This window comes from Poecilia formosa, unplaced genomic scaffold, assembly GCF_000485575.1.
Source record: "Poecilia formosa unplaced genomic scaffold, Poecilia_formosa-5.1.2 Scaffold14, whole genome shotgun sequence".
Lineage (NCBI taxonomy): Eukaryota > Metazoa > Chordata > Actinopteri > Cyprinodontiformes > Poeciliidae > Poecilia > Poecilia formosa.
In genome coordinates, this window is record NW_006799953.1 from 760,585 (window position 1) to 783,108 (window position 22,524).

Consider the following 22,524-nt stretch of genomic DNA (forward strand, 5'->3'; position numbering starts at 1 on the left):
ATCCCACCAACAGACTAAAAACTGACTCTCTGAATGTTTTTCAGGCGATAACACTACCTACTGCATTGATATTGGCCATAGACCCATTTGGAATAAAGCTTGGCAGAATCCTGAAGTATTAAAGTGAAGAATTCGCATCAATCATCCGAAGCAAGAAAACATTTAAGATTTTCCATTTTTGACCAAAACCTTTATTAAGCAAATATTGTTGAACTTTTTTTTTTTTTTTAACTCTGCACAAAAATGGGCATGAGCGAGTTCTAGCACTGAGCTGACAATTAATCAAAACCCGGCAACCTGCTGGGCCAAAGCGCTGGTCTTGGCTTGTTTCCTAATGTGCAAGTGAAGAGAGAAGAGAAGAGAAAAGAAGAGAAGAAAAAAATAAAGAAAAGAAATGGAGAAGAGAAGAGAAGAGGCGCTACAGCAGCAGCCATCAGAGTTGGTTCAGTTTAGATAACCTGCTTATCGTGGCTGCAGACAGCTTATTCCTTCGCCTTCCAATCCTGAGATAACACCTTCAATCAAATTCAAGTCAGTTTCTTATATTCCCACGTTTCCTTTCCAGCATCAGGAATGTTTTTCCACTTCGCAGTCCTAAAAAGTTTCATAGATCTGGATGGCTTACTGTTGAGAGCATCTGGCTAATCTCGCTGCTCTTCTGGGGCTATCAGTCAAGCAGTTCAATTAAACAACTTTGCCCTAGAAACACCCAAAGATCAAGGATAGACACTTATTTTTATGAGGGTAAAAAAACTTCAGAGTCTCTTAAATCTAGGTAGATATAGCTCCAGATCGGGAAACAGGTATTTCAAGGGGGAAGAACTATTCAATTAAAAAAGTTCCCAAAATTCAACTTTGAGCTACACCACAAGAAATAGGGGCTGAAGGAGAGGAGTATGCCACCATGAATGCAGAAAATGCAGCACCTTTGTGAAGTACAGTTGGATTTTCTGAGTTGGAAAACAAAGATTCTCCATCAAGTCGGAATTCTAACTGGGAAAGTCAGAGCATGCCGAGTTGCTCTACATTGATATTGGCCATTGGCCATATTGGATTTGTGTTCAGACACATAAAATGTTGTGAAAGTTGCCAGTATAACCTATTAGTGCGTTTGTATCTTGTGTAAAAACAATTTGTGAACATCCTACTTTTGTAAGTAAAACGTAGAGAAATGTGTTGCTACTAGCCAGTATGTCTAAAGTACATAGAAGTGAGAGCTAAAAGAAAGAGCAAATCCCACCAGTTTTCTGACTTGCAGGTAAAAATGCGCTCTACTCAAGTGTCATTGCTTGATCTCCAACCTCCAAGAAAAACTGAACAATCTCTCAGACAAACTTGAACAAAAAAAACTGAACATTTTAAGCCTAAATGTAAAACCGTGTACTGTTTTCAATCATGCTATTGTCAACTATGGCAAACAAAGATAAGGGTAAAGGCTCACATAACCCTGACCTATAGCTTAATATTACTATATATATAACAACGATTATTCAGATTTACTAAGGCTACTAAAGCTTTGCACCAGCTTCGTTTTATATATATATATATATATAAATAAAGATTATTCAGATTTACTAAGGCTACTAAAGCTTTGCACCAGCTTCGTTTTGAAGAATCTTGGAGGAAGTTAGGAGTCATGAAGCACCACACCAAATACAGTTTAAATATTTACATTTTTTAGGGAAAAAGAAAGATAACAGAAAACTCCTTTAGCCACACATTCTTGTTACCTTAGGTTATTTCTTTTCTGCTGCTAGCCATTTTGCTTTGCAATCAGAAAATAATTAGTTTAACAGAAATGTTCTGCTGCGTAGATATTGAGGTAAAAACATTCACTGTAACAGTGTAAACCAGAAGTTAAGGTGTTGGAGCAACAGCTTGTAATTGTTGCCTTCGCTACTGAAACAACAGCGCTACATCTTTTTTATAAACAAACCGATACATACATAAAACAGTTTAATAAGCAAATGTTCTAGGTTGTCCTATTAAGCAGAGGTTAGAAGGCTGCGGAAAAGCTCGGCTGTTTTTGTCCCTTGGTAAAACTAAAAGCTGCTGCCGAGTGCAGTTCAGAGCCACTTTGAAATGGAAATCTCAGCGCTCGGGGCAGAGGAGGGATGTGAATGTGAGACTGATGATAGCATCTCCTCCTGTGAGGTGCCCTCGTGCTTACAGTAAATCCAACTCGGCGCTTTCTCTCCCCCCAGACCACTATAGTGGGCACACAGGTGCGCATTCAGACCTACTGCATGTGGAAACACACCAACGCACACAAAATGTGTCGGCTTGTTTGCACAAATGCCAACGGAAGGACTGCATGGAAAACTACGTTTCCTCCAAGCGCAGGGAGAGCGGTCCGCCGCCGCTTTGTTGGTGCGCGTCCTGTAGGATGCCGTTAATCAGAACTTGTCTTCCAGCGAAACACTCAGACATGACAGGAGATTAGCTCAGATCTGTTGTATTCTGCTGCTTTACATGAGCAAACAGGCGCACACGCAGAGAGACAAACGAGCAAATTTAAGACAAGAATCCGACCTGACTCCGTCTCCTCCAGCCTCCCTGCTTGGTTTCCCATGTTGGTCCACTCCCCGACTCCCACACGCTACAGTAAGGCAGACTAATCCAAGAATCTGTGACTGCAGGGGGGGGGAGAGGTGTGTGTGAGTGGGTGTCAGTGTCCGGACCGTCGTCTCCTCTCACAATCACCTCCGCGTAGTCACATGTCGACAAAAGCCATAAAAGATGGAAAAATCCTCGTCTCCCTCCGGTCCTCACCGCTTTTCTCCACGTCTCTCTAGGACTGTGTGTGTGTGTGTGTGTGTAGGCATGTGTGAGGAGGCAGGCAGCGTGCAGCGTCAGTTTGTGTGAGTGTGTATGAATGTGTGTGATTGTGTTTGTCCTCCAGAGTGGTGACAGTATGTCACTCCGGCATGCAGCAGCCTTGTGTGCGCTTCATTATTGCCGTGATGACTGGGTTCAGCTCAGAAGAGGAGTGGCTTTCTCACAAATGCATGCACACACACACACACGCACACACACACAAATACACACATACACACCTCCTCCCACTGCCGTCAGCCAGTTTACGCTCACCAGGATGAGGTGAGCGGTGGTGACCCACCTCTCTCTGGAAGTACAGGAGAGAGAGGAGGATGGAAAGAAAAAAGGCAGGATTTGGATTTCTGCCAAATGACTAGTGCAGTTCAGTAACTGACAGGGTTTCTGCAGGTTTCACCAACTCAGATGCTAAGACTTTTTAAGACCTTTCTGACCATTGTGAATTAAATTTAAGAGCCTCACAAAAATTACATATTTTGTGATGCTCTCTACATCCTTAACCCCGTTAGCGTCAGTCTTTTTCTGCACAGAATGTGCACAGAATCGTATTGTTGGCAATAGAAGACGGTCAATAGCAAACACAAAAGTCATCCAACCAACAAGTGATAAATTGCCACTTATCCTCCATGACAGACACAAAAAACCTCCCTGACTAGCCAGCAAAGGTATATTAGCAGCTAGTTTCTGATAGCCTCAACCACCTTCAGTCACAGATCAAGATGTTTGGGTGCGACTCAAATTTTTGCTCGAGACTAAAGTCCATAGAAAACTACATAGAATGTAAGGATGTTAAATAGTCCTGCCAAGAAAAAAAAATTAAGAACTGTGATTAACATGTTTAAGGCCAACTTAATTTTTTTTAAGTGAATTTAAGACATTTTAAGGCCTCAATTTTAGATGAGCGAATTATGCTTGGCTAGTATTTAGTGACAGTTTTCAAAAACCCAAATCTAGCACGCAGAAACTCACTGGGTAATTAGTTGTACCGTTTAAATTCAAATTGTTCTTTAACAAAAGCTAATTTTCAAAAGTTATGTTGCATAAATAAGTGGTAATATCGGTAGAGGGGCAAGGAACTAACTGGAAAACAGAAGTTGAAATGAAGATTCTTAGCTTCTGAAAAACAAATACTAAAATGAAAGTAAATAAAATGTTCTCAAGAGGTTTAACAGCTGTGCATTTATCTAATATTATATAATACTTCACTTAAAATGCTCTGGCTAGAAGAGCTTTTAAAAGTGATGCACCTTCAAGTTCAAGGTTTAGTTTGCAACAAAATCCAACCCTAAATAGACCGGATATGAATCTCTGTCTAGAGCTAAACAGCATGCTCTGATTCCAGGTCTTTTCCCATCTCCCTACAGAAGCTGCTGCTGCTTCTTTTCCATATTGTCCTCTCCTGTTGTGAGAAGCACTTCCTCCTTAGTAAACAAACGCGTCTCTAATCCATCTAGGAATGTTCTCCTCACCACGGGACGTCCATCTCTTTGCAGACCCGGTAAGACCATTGCAGTCTTTGTCTTTCAGAGACTTCTTTGAGGCCACAACATTTGTGTCCTGATCCAGATCAGGACACAAACGCTTTCTAAGTTTGTCCCAGATACATCTGCAACGCACTTATCGGCCCTTTTATAGCTAGCCACACACATTTCTCATATTGTAGAGGAGATATGCTTCGCCCAGATAAACATTTTACACACTATGCACAACAGGGGTTAATTAGGAGCAACTATAAACAGGATACCACATGGTGAATCACACTGTTCAATTGTACACAAGCCAGAACAGGAGACATTGTGCAGGACTCATTGTGGTGGAATCATTTCTATGTCCATCTGCAAGTCCAAACATGTACGTCTTATTAGCCACTGACTGAGTGTGTCTGTTTGTCGAGCCTGAGTGCTTGTGCAGGCCGAGGCCTCTCAGTGGATTGAGGCACACGCAGCTAATTTATCTGACAGATATGAGCAACTCAGGGAACATCGCTGTCGTTCTTTCTGTGCCTCCCAAACAATGGGATACAAGTAAAACAGGGTTATGCTGCGACCATCTTACTCCTGACTAATAATCAGAATGGAAATTATCAAGTTTATTTTAATTGATCATGTTATTAATTGGTTATTGCATGAGGCTAAACCTCTGTTTCCAATCATACTTTTTCCTTCCACTCCATTTTCTACGAATGGGCATCATCTGACATTTATACTTTAACAATGCCTTTTTAAAATTATTACAGAAAATTCTAATTTTCTGAGAATAAATTTTGGGTTTTCATTATCTGCAAGCCTTAATCCTCAAAAATTGCAAACAATAAAGGCTTGGCATGTTCCACTCTTTATCAATACCTTCTGAAATGAGTGACATAAACATTGGATTTCCACGATATTCTAACATTTTGACATGTACCTGCGCCCTAGCCTGAATATGACGGTACGGATCTTTATGAAAGACATAGATGTACGTCAGTGACTGGAATAGATCAGATCAGACAGAGAAATAAATGAGTGAAGGACTTCTTTCACACAAACATTGACTATCAGAGCGAGAGGAAATCGACTGAACAACGGCGAAAGAAAGCACCCATCAATGAAGAACACATTTATCCAGTTACGCCCCGCGGCCATACCAAAGAGGCTTTTCATTTCCGCAACAGGAACTTTTCTTCTGTTCCGTCGCTTCTCTCTGCGCGCTCCGCAGGGACTCCTCCCTGAGTGAAAGCCCCCCTGAATTATTGACGAAGTGCTTTAAATAAGTCATCGGTGTGGGCCTGGGTTTTAACTCTTTGTCTGGCAGGAGGGCAGAGTTGGTAAAACGCCAGATGGAACTGGAGCAACACTCCATTAGCAAAAATAACAGTTTTGAAGTCATTAGCAGAGCCTGCTGTGAGGGCAGAGAAGGGAGGGGTCGCATGCATGGCGGGAGCATCTATAAATGAGCAGCAGAGGATATTTAGATGGTGTTCACAGCCCTAAAAAATGACAGCGATATCTCACAAAAATATAGTAAAATGTTTTCTTTGAGCTATGATGACTTCACAACCACTCACTTCTTTGTGTTGGTTCATTAAAATCCCAAAACGATGCACTGAAGACAAAATGTGAAGATGTTCAGGGAGTATGAAGATTTTTGCTGGTATCCAAATGAGACTTAATGAACACAACACCTGCTATAAAGTGATTATATGTACACAGATCCAAATCTGCTTGGTGATAACACTTTAGCTGGTTTGGAGTCTGGACAGTCATGGCACCACACAGGGTGTTTCAAACCAACCCTGCAACATCACCAAAGAAACCTAGACACATATTCAGCTTTAAAATCCAAAACTGTTGAGCTCTGATACATTCCAGAGAAGCTTTCAACCATCGATCAAAGCTAGCATTCAAAGCATTTCAAAATATCACAGATCGTCACCCCACTCTATATTCAAATCATGTCATTTCCCTCTTAACGATTTCTAGCAACCATAAAGTCAGACTCCCATGTTTGGTATTTAAAACACGAGGCTCCGTGATGCCCGTCAAATTTTGCACACACGGTTAACCGCTGCCACTCTTTCAGGTGCCACATCGGATTTTCCACACTCCAGTTTGCTTGCCTTTTCAGACCGACTTGACGTATCCACTCACTGTCTGGCTTCATATGTCTGGATGCGCAGTGGCGATCGTTCATTGCCTTTCCCACACCAGGTGCGAAGCAGCGCAGTCTGCCTGAGGGATGTTGCAAGGAAAATACGTAAAATCTGTTTAAACCTGCCTTGTCATTTTTTTCAGGATTGGATTAGGTTTAAGGGTGCTGTGTCAATTTGAGAAATACAAAAAAAGCCAATAGTAAGTAAAAAGCTCATTAATGGAGTGAATTTACCATAAATATATCAACCCCCCATGATACAAGACACAGGGGGGTTTATAGCTGTAATTTTGGTCGACTACCAGCAATTTTCTGAAAATCTAGGTCAATAAGAGGATGTCAACTTTAATTATTTAGCATGAATTGCACAAAGAAGGAATTTGTTCTTGTCCTCGGGTGTGAAAACCCGACCTGTTGTTAATTAGAGCACAATCCAGCGAAAGTTGATCGGGGACTAATTTAGTGTAATAGGAGCGAGAGCAGGAGTTGGCTGCAGTTTCCCGATTCCTCTGCAGTCTTTTGTCACGCAGTGGAAAAAAAATCCCTTGAAAGAACAAAATGACGAGCAGAAAAGCATCCTGGGAATCGGGCGGCATAAACCAACAAAGATTTGCAACGCGTTGAGGGTTCTTTGAAAAGATGCACCGACAAACTCCTAATCTCCAACTTCCTTGTTTTCACCAAGTATAAAATACATTATTTAATTTTTTTTAATTAGTTTTAGTTCATCTCATAACGTGTAATGCCAACAAACAAGTAGGTGCTACATTTTATTTTTTAAAGAACTACTTATATTTAGGCCTGGAACCAGCTATTATCAGTCATCATGTTTTCTATTGATTACTGTGATGAGTATCCATCCATCCATCCATCCATCCATCCATCCATCCATTTTCTTTACACCCTTGTCCATTAGTGGGGTCGGGAGGGTTTACTGTGATGAGTAATCAAATAAAAATATTGACACATTCTGCAGAAGTTTTATTTAAACGCTTAAGGATTTTTTTTGTACAAGATAAGAAGTGCATAAAAATAAATAATTCAGTTCCTTTAAATGATAAAAATGTTACCTTGATCATTTGTAGTGAAGATGCATCTAAAGCTAAAATAATACTTCTGACATGTGGAGAGTTCAGCCTTTTATACTTGACTTGGCATCAAAGCAGCCGAGGTCTCATCTGGCGATCACCTTTTGGATTAATGGAATAATAACTTGATATCAAAAAGTGCTTAATAGGAATTTTTTGGGGGGGTTTTTCCCCCTGCAGAATTTGAACCAGGTGAAGCTAAAGCAGCCTTACAAAGCTTTCTTATCTTAAATGTATAATATTATCTTATGGTTTTGGCTTAATTACTGCTCTTAGCATGTTGTTCTTTCAGCAAATACCCCGTTTCAGAATCTGTATACTGCTGTTAATGATTATTTGATTACTAAAGTAGATGACAATTATTACAATAATCACAAATGATAACCCTAATCATGGTTATTGCTTGCCATGATTAGCGCTTGATTAGGCTCTAGTACCCCTGGTGACCCCACAAGGCAAGTAGGATAATGGATGGAATAAGCAAAAAAAGCTGATTAAAGACGTCATGAATTCTCCAAGAAAAACATTAATTTAGTGCTAATGAATAAGGTAAAAGAAAGGCAAAGTATTGTACATAAATGCTACAATAGAGAAGTAAATACAATCCCAGCTACTAAGTGTAAAAATAAAGAAAGTCTCCATTAATTTCCATTAAAACACTCGGTCATTTACAAATTATAAAATGGTTCACTAAGACTTTCCAGGCCAGAACCTCCACAGTCTTCCTTCCCAGCCACCAAAGCCTCAATCCCACAAACAAGTGCAAACAGGAAAACTAGAGAAAAAGATAAATGGAGTCTTTTTCAGGCAGCCTGTTGCCAGCTGCGCTCCAACAGAAGCCTTAGCGGCGCTCTGTGGCCACCTAGTGGCGGCATGTGGTCCATTCACCGACTGTGACGGAGCCAGAAGCTGCAGAGCGCCTACCTGAAAGGCTGCGAGGGCGGGCCTCTGCCAGGTCAGAGATTCCTCCGGTAGTGACGGTCTTCTTCATCCGGGAGCCTGCGGCTGCGGCGCCAAGGGCCGGCTTCGTCAAGGCATCGTCACTGCTGGCCCTTTTCAGCTACAAACACACACGTCAGGTTAGTGCCAACATTATACTCTTCTACTCCTTAAATAAACCCAAATGCTTGTCAAAGTCTCCTAATTTGTACATATAAGTGTAATCAATCTCAGTGTAAATCCAGCTGTTCTGTGAAGGCCTCAGACGTTTGATAGACATTAGTGAAGGAACATCATAATAGGGCTGAAGCGATTAATTGGATTAATCTTGATGAATCGGTTGTTGAAATAATTATCAATTAATTTAGTAATCAATTAATCGTTCACTGGAGTATACAGAAATTAAAAATTCAAAGCAGTAATTAAGCCAAATATTGTTCAAAAATGTATACATTTTGTATTTAAAATAATAATAATAATAAACTTTCTGTACCCAGAACTCATCAAGTAGCAAAGTTAGGGCTACTTGATTCAAATTCTGTTCATAAAAAACCTTTTGCATCCAATTATCAGCTAATCTAAAACAAATATATAGTCAATAAATCCCCCCTACACGGTATTGATGTTAAGTCAAGCAGAAAAGGGATGGGATCTTTTCACATGTTCATGTTAGATGGGCTTTTTCTTTTAGCTGCATTCTTTGCTACAAATTGTCAAATGTGCACTAAAGGTTTCAAACAGTTATGAGTTGTAGTTAGATTGTAATAATCTTCTGAATAAATGTAATTTAAATTCAGATTAAATTATACCTGGTTGCTGTGACTCACCTTGCTGAGCCGCTGGTCTGAAGCCAGCGTGTTGGAAGACCTGGAGTTCCTCAAGGCTGCAGAGGTGGAGGTAGAGGAGGTCAAAGATCCCTGCCTTACCCGCTCCTGGAGTCCCGGCTTGGGCAGCCCTCCCTTGGTGGCGCCCGATTTAAGCATGGCTGCCTGTTTGGAGACAGAAAAGCTACATTTAGCATTTTTATATTTTATTTTTACCTTGGCGCTAAGTAACTTTTGTCCTAATCGATTCTATCTGGAGCTTGTTTAATGATTATCATAACAACAACAAAAAAACAGACTTAGAAACAGACCTTTAACTTTAATCTTTTTTTTTCTTTAAATAATGTTATGCAATTATCCACAATGCCAATAGAAGCACAGAAGAATAGGGACAACAAACCTATAAGGCAGCAACACCGTCTGGTGGCATTTTCTTGCCGTTCCAAAATACACAAACGAAAAGCCGCTGTAATAAGTAACACCACTGAACCGCTTCCTGACAGAGGAAGGTAAAGGAACAGCCTCTCTTATCTAATTTGCTCAAACCTGGAGGGACTTACCAAGACTTGACACAACATGCACATAAGTAGCAAGTAGGAACGCAGATGGCCAAGGCCACAACGGTTATCTTTCTGAGAAATATATGTTTTCAAAAACCCACACAATGAGGGGTTTGTGTTTCCATCGCCAACAGGATGTGGTCAGCATGACTGCGTTTTATGTTTCAAGGAAAAGCCTTCATCTGGGGAAAACAGGAGGCCACTTAAACATGAGCGTGCCTCCTGTGTTGTTCCCTGTGGCCAGGCTGACTTATTGATTAGGGTTTTAGCAACCTGATCTCCCGAGGCAACCGGATAATTCATGATGGACCCGTTACATGACACACACATGGGTTTATAAGTCAACCGTATACTTATGAAGCGTTATAGCAAAGCCTTGCTTCTGCCTTACTTACTTACTTCTGATTCTCTGCACCAAAAATTATATTTTGAGTGAATATCTGGAGATGAAACGCTGAACAAAACTAGAAGATAAAACATGTCTGAACCGTTCTAGAGAGTTCTGTAGAATCATTATAATGTAAAAATAAAGGATGTCTAAAAATACCTGAAGTACTGAATGTCTAAACAACCTTCAGGTCTGAGTGTGAGCATGCAAGGTTGTTTGTCCCGTCGTTGCCCAGGGTGTGCAACGCCTTTCGCCCAATGGCCGCTGGAGAATAAACGGTCGTAGAAATGAAAGGGTGGATGGATGTCAACGGGGGCGGGCATATGTGGAAAACCTCATATGTTAAGGATTCATTATGTCAAATAAAAAGCTAAACTGAAAGCATCATTGGAAATGTTATCGTTCCCATGTTTGCATTTCGCGAGATCATGAATAAATATCAGTAGCTTTGAAAATACGATTAAATGTAGTTACTGTGTGCCGTTTAGTGAAATAAATCACACCTGTTTAAGTAAGAGGCGTCCTGAAGAAGCCTGTTTCAAATGGAAATGTTTTACATACCTTAAAAATTTATTTATTTTTTTAAATAATTGTATCATTATCATAACAGTACCACAAAATAGCACAATAAATTCGAAGTCAACATCGGCCAACAGTCGACTCCAAGTTTCTGTTCTCGTAATATTTCGTCTGATCTTCTAATCACTAAATTAATCTTTACTGCTTTATTAGTAGCTTTGTGTTATTCATACTTATTTAATATATTTCTTGATTTCAGCAGGGTAATCGGTATTAATATCACTGGGTACAAATCTAAACACAGCTGAAGAGGAAATATTGTAATAAAAAATGTCTTTTTAGGGACTCTAGTATTCTTCAGCAAGGACACACAGGATCGTGTTCATTTTTTAAATGTATTATGAGAAGATGGAGGATGTAGTCTGAGGTCACAGAGCTATGATGACAAGTTTAATATTTTACCTCTCATCTAGAAATACTGCTGGTATTTATTAGCATGGCATACAAATCATAAGATAACGAAGCTACAAACACTTTGTGAAATAATCTGTAGATTTTTCGTGTTGGTGTTTACAGAAAAGATTAGAGGAGCTTCAGGACTTGCTGATTGTGTTCAGTGTTTTGTGTGAGAGCATGTGTTTCTCTTCTGGTCCATCAGATGATCCTCAGGACTTCTCGGGGCAATATCCTGTGACTAACTCCTGCCTTAGTGGGCCGTCCAACAACGCCTCAGCAGTGACATCTCACCTCGTCTCAGGTCATTTTACGCGGCTGTTACTGCCAGGCACGAGTCTGACCTGCTCTCATCACAACGCGGACAAACAGAAAAGGTGTAATTTGAGACGTTCCCGTTTAGGATACTCCATTTATATTTTTCAAATAAAAAAACAAAAACAGAACGATCAAAGATAACCTGGCAGCTTTGAGAGTAAAAAAAAAAAAAGCTCTTTGGCTTCACCTCTTTCGGCCACTGTGGAGCCACGTTCTGCAAAACTGACCTCGCCATATTGCACTGCGGAGGTCTGATTCTCAGGAGCCAGAACGGTGTCCCACTTACTTCCCAACGACCTACTAGCTGTGAAACCTCCATCTCTACGACAAACAGACACGGAGGCTCCGTTCTCGTCTCTTGAACAACGTAAAAGTTTAGATGAGAAACTGCGATCGCTATTTAGCTGACAATAGAAATCTAGAAAGAGTGACTGGACTACATTTTTTTACAATCTGATAAAAAAAAATTCAGAGGCAGAAAAAAGGCATGGCTTTGAACATGACTTGTGAAATCCTAAACATGGACCCTGCTCTAAAAAAAATCCAAACTTCACATAAAGGCAAACATAATTTGTGGTTCTGAAATAAGTCATAGGTAGTCATCTGCCTTAATTACTGCTAAAAATAGCACGTTAAATGGTAGGCTGAATACGGGACAAAGTGCTGGAGCAGTTTTATGGACTACACTACAGAGAGGAGAGAAAAGAAAAAAGGGAAGTTATTTATACACGTTTTGTATATTTATTTGCAGAAATAAATGACGGCTGCCAGCGGAACCAATTTCAGATGGATAAAAAGTTGGTGTTTTCCACAAAACCATTTGGTTTTCCATCTGACTCGATAACCCATTAAAAAACCCCCCAATAATTTCAACAAATGTTTCTAAACATTTATATTAATCTCACACATATCCTTTCTCAGCTTCACTGAACGGCAGCCCAGTCTGTCAGAAACTCGATCATTTTCAACCAGTTCAATAAGTTAGTGGTAACAACACTCTTCACTGTGGATGTTGTTGCTGAAGGAGGAGCACTCAAAATTCAGGCGTTTACAACTAGAGGAAATAAGTGAAAAGCTAATAAAAAAGGAAAGCATTTTCTACATTACCTTGAAACATGTCTGCAGTTTAAATGAGTGAGAGAGAAAAACACTCAGCAGATAACAGGAAGGCCGAACAAGGTACAGGAAAGTTGCTCTGTTTTTCCCTATAAATCAGCTACCATGCTAATGTACTTTTTGTGTGCACATCATTTACACTGGCTAACATGGCTCATCATAACCTATGATCAGAGGCAGAAACAGCTTTAAGTTTTAAGTTGAGACACTACAGCAGTGCAACCAAGTTCTCCCACCACTTCAAACACTCATTGCATGTCAGCATGGTTAGAATAAGCAGCATAGAGGAATGCATGCACCCAAACTAGGAGCTCTACATGTAAAACAGCATACATCCTGTCAGTTTGTTTGCATGAAACTACAGATATAATGTTGATCAAAGAGGAAATAGCAGTCCTGCAAAGCTGTGGTTGCAAAATTAGCTGCTTTCCTGTTGTGGTTTTTAATCAGGTATTTAAAGATAGTTTGATATTTTCTTGAACATCTCGAGAGGCTATCAAGTACAATGTTGCTACATTCGGATCATGACAGTAGTAAGCTTACTAAAAAAAAAAAAGAACATTGGAAATTAATATTATTGTAGCAAAGTGTAAATGGCATTACCTGTTGTAAGCCACTGTTCCTAAAAGTTGTGCAAAGTTCTGACCCAGCGCTTATTTCACTTTTGGTGAAGCGGCAGAGACGAGCTGCCAGAAATGTCAGAAATCAGGCTGAAAACATCTACTGCCGATGTTTTCCCAGACTTTTCTTACTCATTATATAAAGTTCAAACATCCCCCCCCACCCCCACCAACCCTGGACTTTTGAAAACCAAACTCAAACCAATTTTTGATCTAAAAAAAATAAAAGGATATCAACACAACAAAAACATACAGCATGTGATTTCTCGAGCAGACCACTCACTTGTCAAGTAGCAGATGCTGTCCTGGAGCCTGAGTGCTCTGCTCCACAACTGAGGATAAATATCTGCTGCTTGGCCCTTTGGAGCAAGTCAGGGGTGAAAATGAAAGGACACGAGGAGCGGCAGACAGCCTCCACACAGCAGCCAGAAAGAGGAAGAAGTGCCTCGCTCTCTTTCTGCTTCATACAAAGGAGAAGCGTGTCACATAGCTGCTGCCATGGGCATGTTTCTGTTCTCACCTCTCAGTTTTACACTTGTGATTAACAAGGGTTAAAAAAAAACAACACTACAAAAACAAATGTTGTTTCTAGTGCAAACAACTTGGTAGACTTGACATAAGACGACACATTTCAGCATGATATAGGAGCTTGTTTTAAGTTAATCATTTCTTAATATTGATTTTAAAAAGTACTAATTGCAAGTAAATAATCTGCCATTTTTCCCACATTACAAGTTAAAACGTATAGCTGCACTGGAAGATTATTTCACTCATAACTAGTATGTTTTCATCAATATTAATGACTTAAAACAAGATCCTATATTGTGCTGAAAAGTTACTTGTAAGTTTGTTTTGTTGCATTTCAAGTGTATAAAAGATATTTGCACTTGAATCTAGAGAGCAAAAATATTTGCAAAGACTTTGGGTTTTTCTTTTTGCAGTGAAGGAAGAAAGAACCAGAGGGAGGAAGGGATCGCCATCATGTGACACAAACAACTGGGCAGAGTGCGAGGTGAACAAGAGCGATGAATTTTATTCTGAAAAGATTCAGCCATTATCTAATTAAAATGCAATGCAGCCTGTGATCGAGATGGAAGATCACAATTTTTTTTTTAAATTACAAGTTTTACAAACGAATCCTGCAACTCCAATCTATTTATATCAATATTGTATTTTTTTTGTTACCACACCAGGTTGTGTGGGCAGAAACAGCAGCGACTGGCACTGACAAAGCCCATCTGTGTCTCAGAAAGCCTCAGTAATATGAGGGTGGATCATTTGTGGACTGGCTGACAGTCAGAATTTATGTTCTTCAGTAATGGTCTCATTTTGATCCCACAACATGCAGCTTGCCAAGGATGTAGAGCATGTGGGTCGAAAGTGAACCGCATTCGGGTCTGGGATTAAACAGGCTTCAGTTTGTGGCCGGTGGTTAACAGAGGAACTCAATCTGACCGCACCCCTTCGTAAGCAAGAGGCTGCCTTTTAAAGTGTTGCAGCTAGACTTGAGAAAGACTGCAGATTGCTTTTAAGGCATTGCAAACTCCCACGTCCTGTTGCAGAGACAGATTTTTTTTTTCAGCGTGGTTTAATCTCAGTATAAATGTAGAAGTTCTGCTTCAGAGGTTAAGGGGATTTTCACACCTCATAGTCTGGTAGACTCAGTTTGATCTGGGACCAAAATTCAAACATTTGTTACATTTTTAGCTGGTGTGGTTCGCTTTCACTGCACTGTCAAATGAACCAAACCCTTTGAGAAACCTGTTCCCCTCCTAACCTACGGTGGCGCTGCAACAAGAATGACATGAGGAAATGACAGGAAAACATCTAAAGAAGACAACTTCCTTCACAAAAACAAAAATAGACTTTTAGCAGTTGTAGGATTTCTCTTTTGTATTTGATATAAGACTGCAGGCCATTTCTCCCTCCAATGTTAAACTCAGATTACATTTGTTTTGTTTGTATTTACCCAGAATACCCTGCGCTATAGTTCGCCAGTCTCCTGTCCAACTGGCGTTCACATTCAACTGAGCTAGGTTTTTATTCAAACCAGAGTTCGCTTTTTTCCCCAGAGATCAATTGCACCTTCACACCTCCCCAAACGAGCCAGATGTTCTAGGCAAACAAACAAGAGTTCAATCATAGTGAACCAAACAGGGCTGGTGAGAATGCATCCGCAGAGAGCAAACAGCATCATGGTGAAAAGTTTAAAGCAGAGTTAGGTTGTAAAACATTATCCCAAGCTGAGGTTTTGTCTCAGAGCACAAGTCATCGTTCAAACATGGAAAAAGTATTGCACAACTGGAATCCACCAACATATGGTCATTCACTTAAACCAATAGGCCGGCCAGGAAGAGAATTAATCTAGAGAAACAGCCAAGAGATCCGTAGTAACTTTGGAGGAGCTGCAGAGTTTTACAGATCAGGAGAATTTGCAGACGGGACAATCATTAGTCACCCAAATATCTAGCCTTGGGAAAGAAATGACAGAAAGAAGAGACCCTCCAAATGTTTACTTCTAGAAAAACGTATACCGTCCGGATAATTTCCCTTCCCTTTTATGCATTTTTGTGTTGATCTTGCAAATAAAATCCTAACACAACTAACTGAAGTTTGTGGTTGTAACATGACAAAATGTAAAAAACTCGAGGGCTATGAATGCTTTTGAAAGGATCTGTATTTACATCGAGTCTGTGGAGATAATGCCACGTAAACTGCAGCCCACACATATTTTGTCAATGCAGTGCTTCATTCGTGCTACTGTGGTTTCACTCAGTGTCTGTGTAGCGACACTAAATTCCTTCAATGGGGACGGACAGCGTTGGCTGTTTTCCACAATGTTAGGAGCCATGTTGATGCATAACACTCTTAAACAGCAATAACTGATTAAAAACGTGATCTTTTGTAGATAGCTTGTTGGAGATACTAACTTTGTTCATTTTTATCCCTAGTTTGGCAACACTTAATGGTGTTTAACAACTGTCTGTTTCTGCAGTTTGACAGAATGGTACTATAATCAGAAAAGGCCAAACTGAACCACATCGAGCCAAATATAGCACATAAAAATATTAATAATAACACAGGAAACTGAAACGCCAGCTATTTTATTATTCTAATGCAACAGATCTGAATGCTCTCCCCTCTTCTCTGGTTACTCTAGCTTCCTTCCACAGTCCAAAAACAATATGGCTGATTGGTCTACCTTGTTGACCTAAGGTGTGATTGATCAACACACTTGATGTATATTAGTTTGATTACTTTGGTGATGGCATTTGACAAAATATAACATTTATTGCTTGTTTCACAACTGGTTACTGTATTGTATTTTTATGATGGTTCAAAGTATCAATGTGCTGGATTATAAATATGAATAATTTCAGTTTTAACCTGTTCAAAGTAAGGTTAGATCAAGTTTCTGCTCAAAGTGAAATTACACAATATTTGGTGTGGCCAAAATAAAGAAACATCTTACATAAGACAATAGAAAACAAATACCAATAAGTACAAGCACAAATATCTTTCATCCATAACAATGGGCGCCTTGTACATTTAAGAAACTCATGGACTTGACATAATACAGCCAGTTATCCAAACCTGCTGCAAAACTCAAAACTTGGCCAAATGAAGAACAACATAAAAGCAACATTGCGATGGAGAAACATGAATAAATAATGACAGAACATGGAGCGGCATGGCAGGACACCGAATAGGTGAAGTATCTCCACCATTGTGTGAAACAAGATGACAATATCCAGCAGGCTGAGTGAGGCTCCTACGGTGGGCGCCGACTGCCTCACAAGTCTTCCTTCTGCCTCCTTATGTGCACAGAAGGGAGTAGTGAGTCAGATTCTCCAAGCACGCACAATGTTTTTGACGGATATAAAAGCAAACATGCAGTGATGGTGATTCAGTCGAGTGTGTGTCTAAAAATAAATCCGTTTCCATGATTATTGTGCACAGGATGGAAGCAACAGCCAGAAAGTAGCACAAGATGAAGCCTACATGGTCAGAGTAACTCCTTTGTCTGCAAAATGAAATGTCTGTCCACCGGTCACCGTTCAGTCTCCATAGTAAGCAAGTGTTTTTCTGGTAGTTTTCGCAGGCAACCCACCAGTTTGTTCCCTGAAAGTCACACAGTCCAGCTGGCTTTAGATGTATTGCTATGGAGACAGTTCTAAACTTAAGCATGGCATTTTCGTACTTGCACGAGTTGTTTAACAAATAGCAGCTCCTTAGCCTCTGCCACAAAACACACGGCCTTCGGTGCGTCCTTTCACCAGTTTGGTCAGCCACGCCTCCTCTAGGCAGACCCACTCAACAACCAGCTGTACGGCATCCCACATGCATCTTTGAATATCATCCTCATCACCATGGGAAAATCTCTAAACAACACATGGAGCAACACCAGATGCCTTAAATGTCAAGTCTAGGAAAAGACAGTACTAAAGACAAAGACGGTTCTATTTGTTTAGTGATTTGATGTTTTTCAAGAAATTGGCAATACTACATATACCAGTTCAAATTCCTTCAACACAAATGTATAGTTTTATATTACTGTAGAAAAATGTCATGAATTAAAACTAAATTGATGTCCAATTTAATGAGATTGTAATGCTCAAATATAAAAATATCAACTGCCTGGGTGTAGTAGGATTCCTGAAAAATAAGCATTTTTTTTATATCAAAGCGCAGAAAGCACCTGTAAACTTTTTGTGCTGCTTGAGTTAGTGACCTTAAAGACATCACATGATCAGAGCAGCAGTTAGCCAAATGGCTACCTGTACTGGAGCAGCAAGACCAGTCACAGCTCAAGATTATTTAAACAATGTAAATGAAATTTTGTGTAGTAAGTGCAAAAATTACATGAATGCTGGGGTTTATCACTCTGACAAGTCAGGTCAGATTATCATTGGCCTGTCTGGTGCAGCTCTTCCCAGGTAAACAAACTACTCATTTGTTTATTGTCCATGGACGTATGGTAGACATGTTCCATCTGCCTTCCCACCTTGTTTGACTTCTGAGACTCACAACACATTTATCCAGCAACATTCCCCATCTATTGCTAAAAAGCAATGTAGATGAAAGTCTTTCAAATTTTGGTCCTGAAAGTCTGAGTGTCCAGTTTCCAGAGAAAGACCTCTGAGGTTGAGGAGATGTTTAACGCCTCCACCCAATCAAACACACAAACATTAACCAATTATTTACTTCATGCAACAACAACAAAAAAACTGTCATAACCACTCAAGTTATTTCAACCATCGACGATACAAATGTAAATCTGCTACAAAAGACAGAAATTCTTTAATGTCTGTAAATATCAGCATTTTGAATGAATTAATGAGGAAAGAAAGAGTCTTTGCTCCAACCTGCTAATCACAATCTTTGAATTGTCCACTCCTCCAGTCTACTGTGTACCAACAGGTAGGGTGTAGAAACTTCTCTTCTTAGTCTGTGTATTTGTGAAACTATTACATAATCTGGATTTAAAAAATACTGTTGCCAAGCCTAAACAGTTTCAGGACACGCTATAAAGTCTAAAACAAAGAGAAAGATGCAATATGGTAAAGAAAATGCTAAAGCTAGGAAAGAACAAGAAAGCAGGTACTTTTATTTGAAAATCCAAAACACAGACAGCATGTCAAATCTAACGTCTGTTTTTGCAGCTCGAGTCTAAATCCAAGATTCCAGCCCATCTCCTTGAATCGGTTCACAGCCACAAGTTTTTCAAAGACTTTTGGCACCAGCTATTTTCCACAACTTTCCCATTTCCTCTTCCACCCGCTGATGCTTGTTGAACTCCTCAGCTTGACGTTCGTTCTTGACGTTGCTGTTGTTGGCAAAACTACCTCCATCACAACCGGTTACGGCCTTCCTTTTCCTGCCTCAAAAACAGCTCTGACTCCTTCGTTTCCTTCAAAAAGTGTTGGTTCACTGATTGTTTGATTCTGTACATTAATATCTAGTTGACCCACTACCGACTTGAGTAACGGTGATTAATTTGTTTAAACAATTAATCACTTGATTGGGAAGATATTGGTCCATTTGGTAAACTTTTTGGTCTATCTGCACATGCTAACTCGTTAGCACTGCTGGTGAAGATGTATTCATATTTTACTGCAGCAGTAATCAAACACTGTAAAAACCCAGTTTATTTTCAGTACATTTATTCAAAGATTAATTGCATTTGTTATATCTATACGATGGGCTGCACAGTGGCGCAGTTGGTAGAGCTATTGCCTTGCAGCAAGAAGGTTCTGGGTTTGATTCTGCATGGAGTTTGCATGTTCTCCCTGTGCATGCTTGGGTTTTCTCCAGGTACTCCGGTTTCCTCCCACAGTCCAAAAACATGACTGTCAGGTTAATTGGTTTCTCTAAAAAATTGTACCTAGGTTTGAGTGTGTGTGTCCAGGGTGTACCCCGCCTCTCGCCCGGAACGTTAGCTGGAGATAGGCACCTCTCGCAACCCCAATAAGGGACAAGGGTGTAAAGAAAATGGATGGATATCTATACGTAAAACATAAGTTGATTCTTTATCATTTTATCCAAAGTCATTAAGCTCCATTTGTTGCCTCAGATTACAGACACCTGGTATAAGAGAAGGGCCGTTTTGGGACTGATAAATAATTTCTGTGTTGATTTGGATCATCATTTATAAAAACACTATAAACTTGCAATATAAGATAGTCATTTTACAGATCTTTTTTAAGGAGCTTCCACAAATGTATTCATGTCTAAATGTGTGCAAATACTAGCACTACTACGCCACCTTTAAGTTACTACTGTACCGTTGCTGGAGCACATGTGTAGCATCTGTCCAACACCTGAATGTAGTAAAGGAGTGTGTGAAAAAAACATCATCTCAGCTAAAGCCCAACAGGAAGCGTGGGATCGCTTTATATCCCATGCTGTGAGGCGGTCTCTGTTCCCTCTGTGTTCCTATATTAGTCAGTGGGGATGCGAAACTTGCATGTAACAGGAAACATAATGTGGTATTAGCGGAGGTGCGGCAGTTTCAAACTAGAAATTACAGAAAATGTTTCATTTTCTGAAGGCAGAAGAATTTATTAGAAATGGGAAACGTGCTAACACCTGTGTTGTTAGTGTTTCTGAAAGTATTTTTTGAGTCTAAAGCAAAACGGTAGCATTTCAAATACCATTTTTGATTTTTTTGTGCTCAATGAGGTATTTTTGAGTCGTTTCAAATAAAGTTATGAGTAACACTGAAGTAATTTCTCAAATAAAAAACAAGTTCTTGGTGTAGGAATATGAAACTGTGAAACCACAAGAGCATCTGCTTATATCAGCATCTTTGAGTTAAAAAAAAAAGAGAGAAGGAACCTACTGAGGAAAATGCTGAGTTGATGGCTTGCTTTGATCTGGACAGAGATCAATAGGTTTTCTAGTTCGCCTTCAGGCCTGGGAAGTGTAGATTCACAAATCTTCTGAATAACAAGGTCTCACCTCGGGACTCGGGTTTATGGCTATTTTATTTATCAAGGAACACTGCATACCTGCATGCCAACAGGTTAACATTGTGCCAACAATCACACTTTTCTCTGTGGAAGTTGCCACTGCAGAACAAAGACAGTTGTGTTCACTATCAGAGAGTAGTGTTTAAAAATGAATTAAACCTTTTCAGCAGACGGGTGTTGGCTGTTTATTCAGGTTGCAAAAACAGCGAAGGAGTAATCAGCAAACAACAGGAAGCTTAGAATATTAAAGTAAATATGATCCCTTATGAAAGGGATCTGTTTGATCCCTTTGTAAGAGTCTGATTCCAGCTGTTCTCGAATCTGTAACAGATTAGCATCAATTATTGTAAGAGTCCTAATTTCTCTACAGAGAATATGAACAGAAACCACTGTGCGATAAAGCTAAAAGCAATTATACGCAAATACAAGACTTTTGAGACAATTTAAGATGTTCTGTCTGTATTCATTTCATCTTAAAATAACATTTTTTTTGTTTAACTGCAGCACAATACGACACTGTCCTCTGCTCCCAACAATGATTTTCCTTCAAATACTGAAAAGGTGGAGATTTCTTTTTCTTATTTTTGAAATCATTTTATTAAAAGAAACGAATGTCTTCTCATAAGATGCATATTGTACATTTGGACAGAAATAGAAATTAGTGAAGGAGCATATATTGCTCCAATTCTTCTTAGTTTAGTTTTGGAGGATTTTAATAATGTATTTCAAATTTTTTTAGTAATGTTGAGAGACAGTTCTGTAAATTTGGACTTTTCTTGAGAAATAATTATTTTATTTGAGTATTTTATATAGAAGCCAGCTCTGTTTACAATTATCAAAAATACAGAGAAGTTTATTTACTTTTTTCTTTAGCAAACATTTACAGCAACAAGTCAGAGCTATTCATAAACTGGTGATTAGAAATTTATGCATCAACAGTCTGAGTCCTTCATTATTTCCCCAAGCAATCTTCTATATTTGGGGACCTCGCTAATAAAATGTGAAGACAGATTCAACTTTTATGAATATTTTAAGCCTCCCGTTTTCTGTTTCATCTTTCTCAGAGCTGCGGCTCCCCTGAGGTTTGAACTTCCTGCTCTCCCAGTGTCAAAGTTCTTGACTGATAAACAGCCAGTCGGAGCCACGTTGCAGAAACTTCAGCTGCTTTCCAGTCTGCCAAGCTGGCTGAGTGTACAGAGTGGGCGGACTCCATAGAAACACAAGCACAGCATCCACAAGGTCTGCGAGGGAATTAAAAAAAAACAAAACATGCAGCCACTAAAACCGAGATATTTTCCACAAAGGAACATCATAATCGTCAGCACCAACAACAACCCTTTCTGTCCAACCCAACAGAAATGAACACTCCTGTTTGTATTTTGAGTCTGTATGCTGTACCCAGTATTGTGGCATGAAAGGCATTTGATGTTCACTGCGGGTGTGTTCGGTTTGACTTGTATGGAGAATAAAGGAGATTATAATGGGTCAGACAACTAACAGACAAAGCAAATATTTTAACGACCTGATAAGTCACACACCCAAGCTTGCTAGTCCTGTTTGCATTTTAATTCACCCGCCTCTTGGAGCTGCATGCCTTTTACACTTTTACCAAGACAAAAACATTAGCATTCCTTAAAGCCAGTGAGTTGAGCCACTGAGGGCGATGCTTGTCAAGAATGTAGATTGTTTCCTGAGCTTCAAACACAGCCTGAGGAAATGAAGATGCTTGGAGCTTCCCTTCACAGAACAAACAAACAGAAAG

General features: G+C 39.7%; 1 protein-coding gene and 1 long non-coding RNA gene across 7 annotated transcripts in view; one reads left to right on the forward strand and one right to left on the reverse strand.

Moving 5' to 3' along the window:
- Positions 1 to 22,524, reverse strand: part of specc1 (sperm antigen with calponin homology and coiled-coil domains 1) — a 98,070-nt gene that overhangs the window by 55,772 nt on the left and 19,774 nt on the right. For 4 of the 6 annotated variants that reach the window (XM_016668270.1, XM_016668274.1, XM_016668269.1 and 1 more), the window contains 2 exons: positions 9,320 to 9,481; positions 8,478 to 8,613 (listed from right to left, as the gene is read on the reverse strand). In XM_016668270.1, coding sequence (XP_016523756.1) covers positions 8,478 to 8,613; positions 9,320 to 9,475 — 292 coding nt within the window. In that variant the 5' untranslated portion in view covers positions 9,476 to 9,481. Of the gene's footprint in view, positions 1 to 2,532; positions 2,959 to 8,477; positions 8,614 to 9,319; positions 9,482 to 13,573; positions 13,703 to 22,524 lie in introns of those variants that run through there. The other 2 variants (XM_016668273.1, XM_007545836.2) reach the window with 2 other exon arrangements.
- On the forward strand, positions 8,545 to 22,025 carry LOC107835576 (uncharacterized). The gene is made up of 4 exons (XR_001661369.1): positions 8,545 to 8,632; positions 11,442 to 11,540; positions 14,232 to 14,302; positions 21,827 to 22,025. It is a non-coding gene; the product is annotated as an uncharacterized LOC107835576 (long non-coding RNA).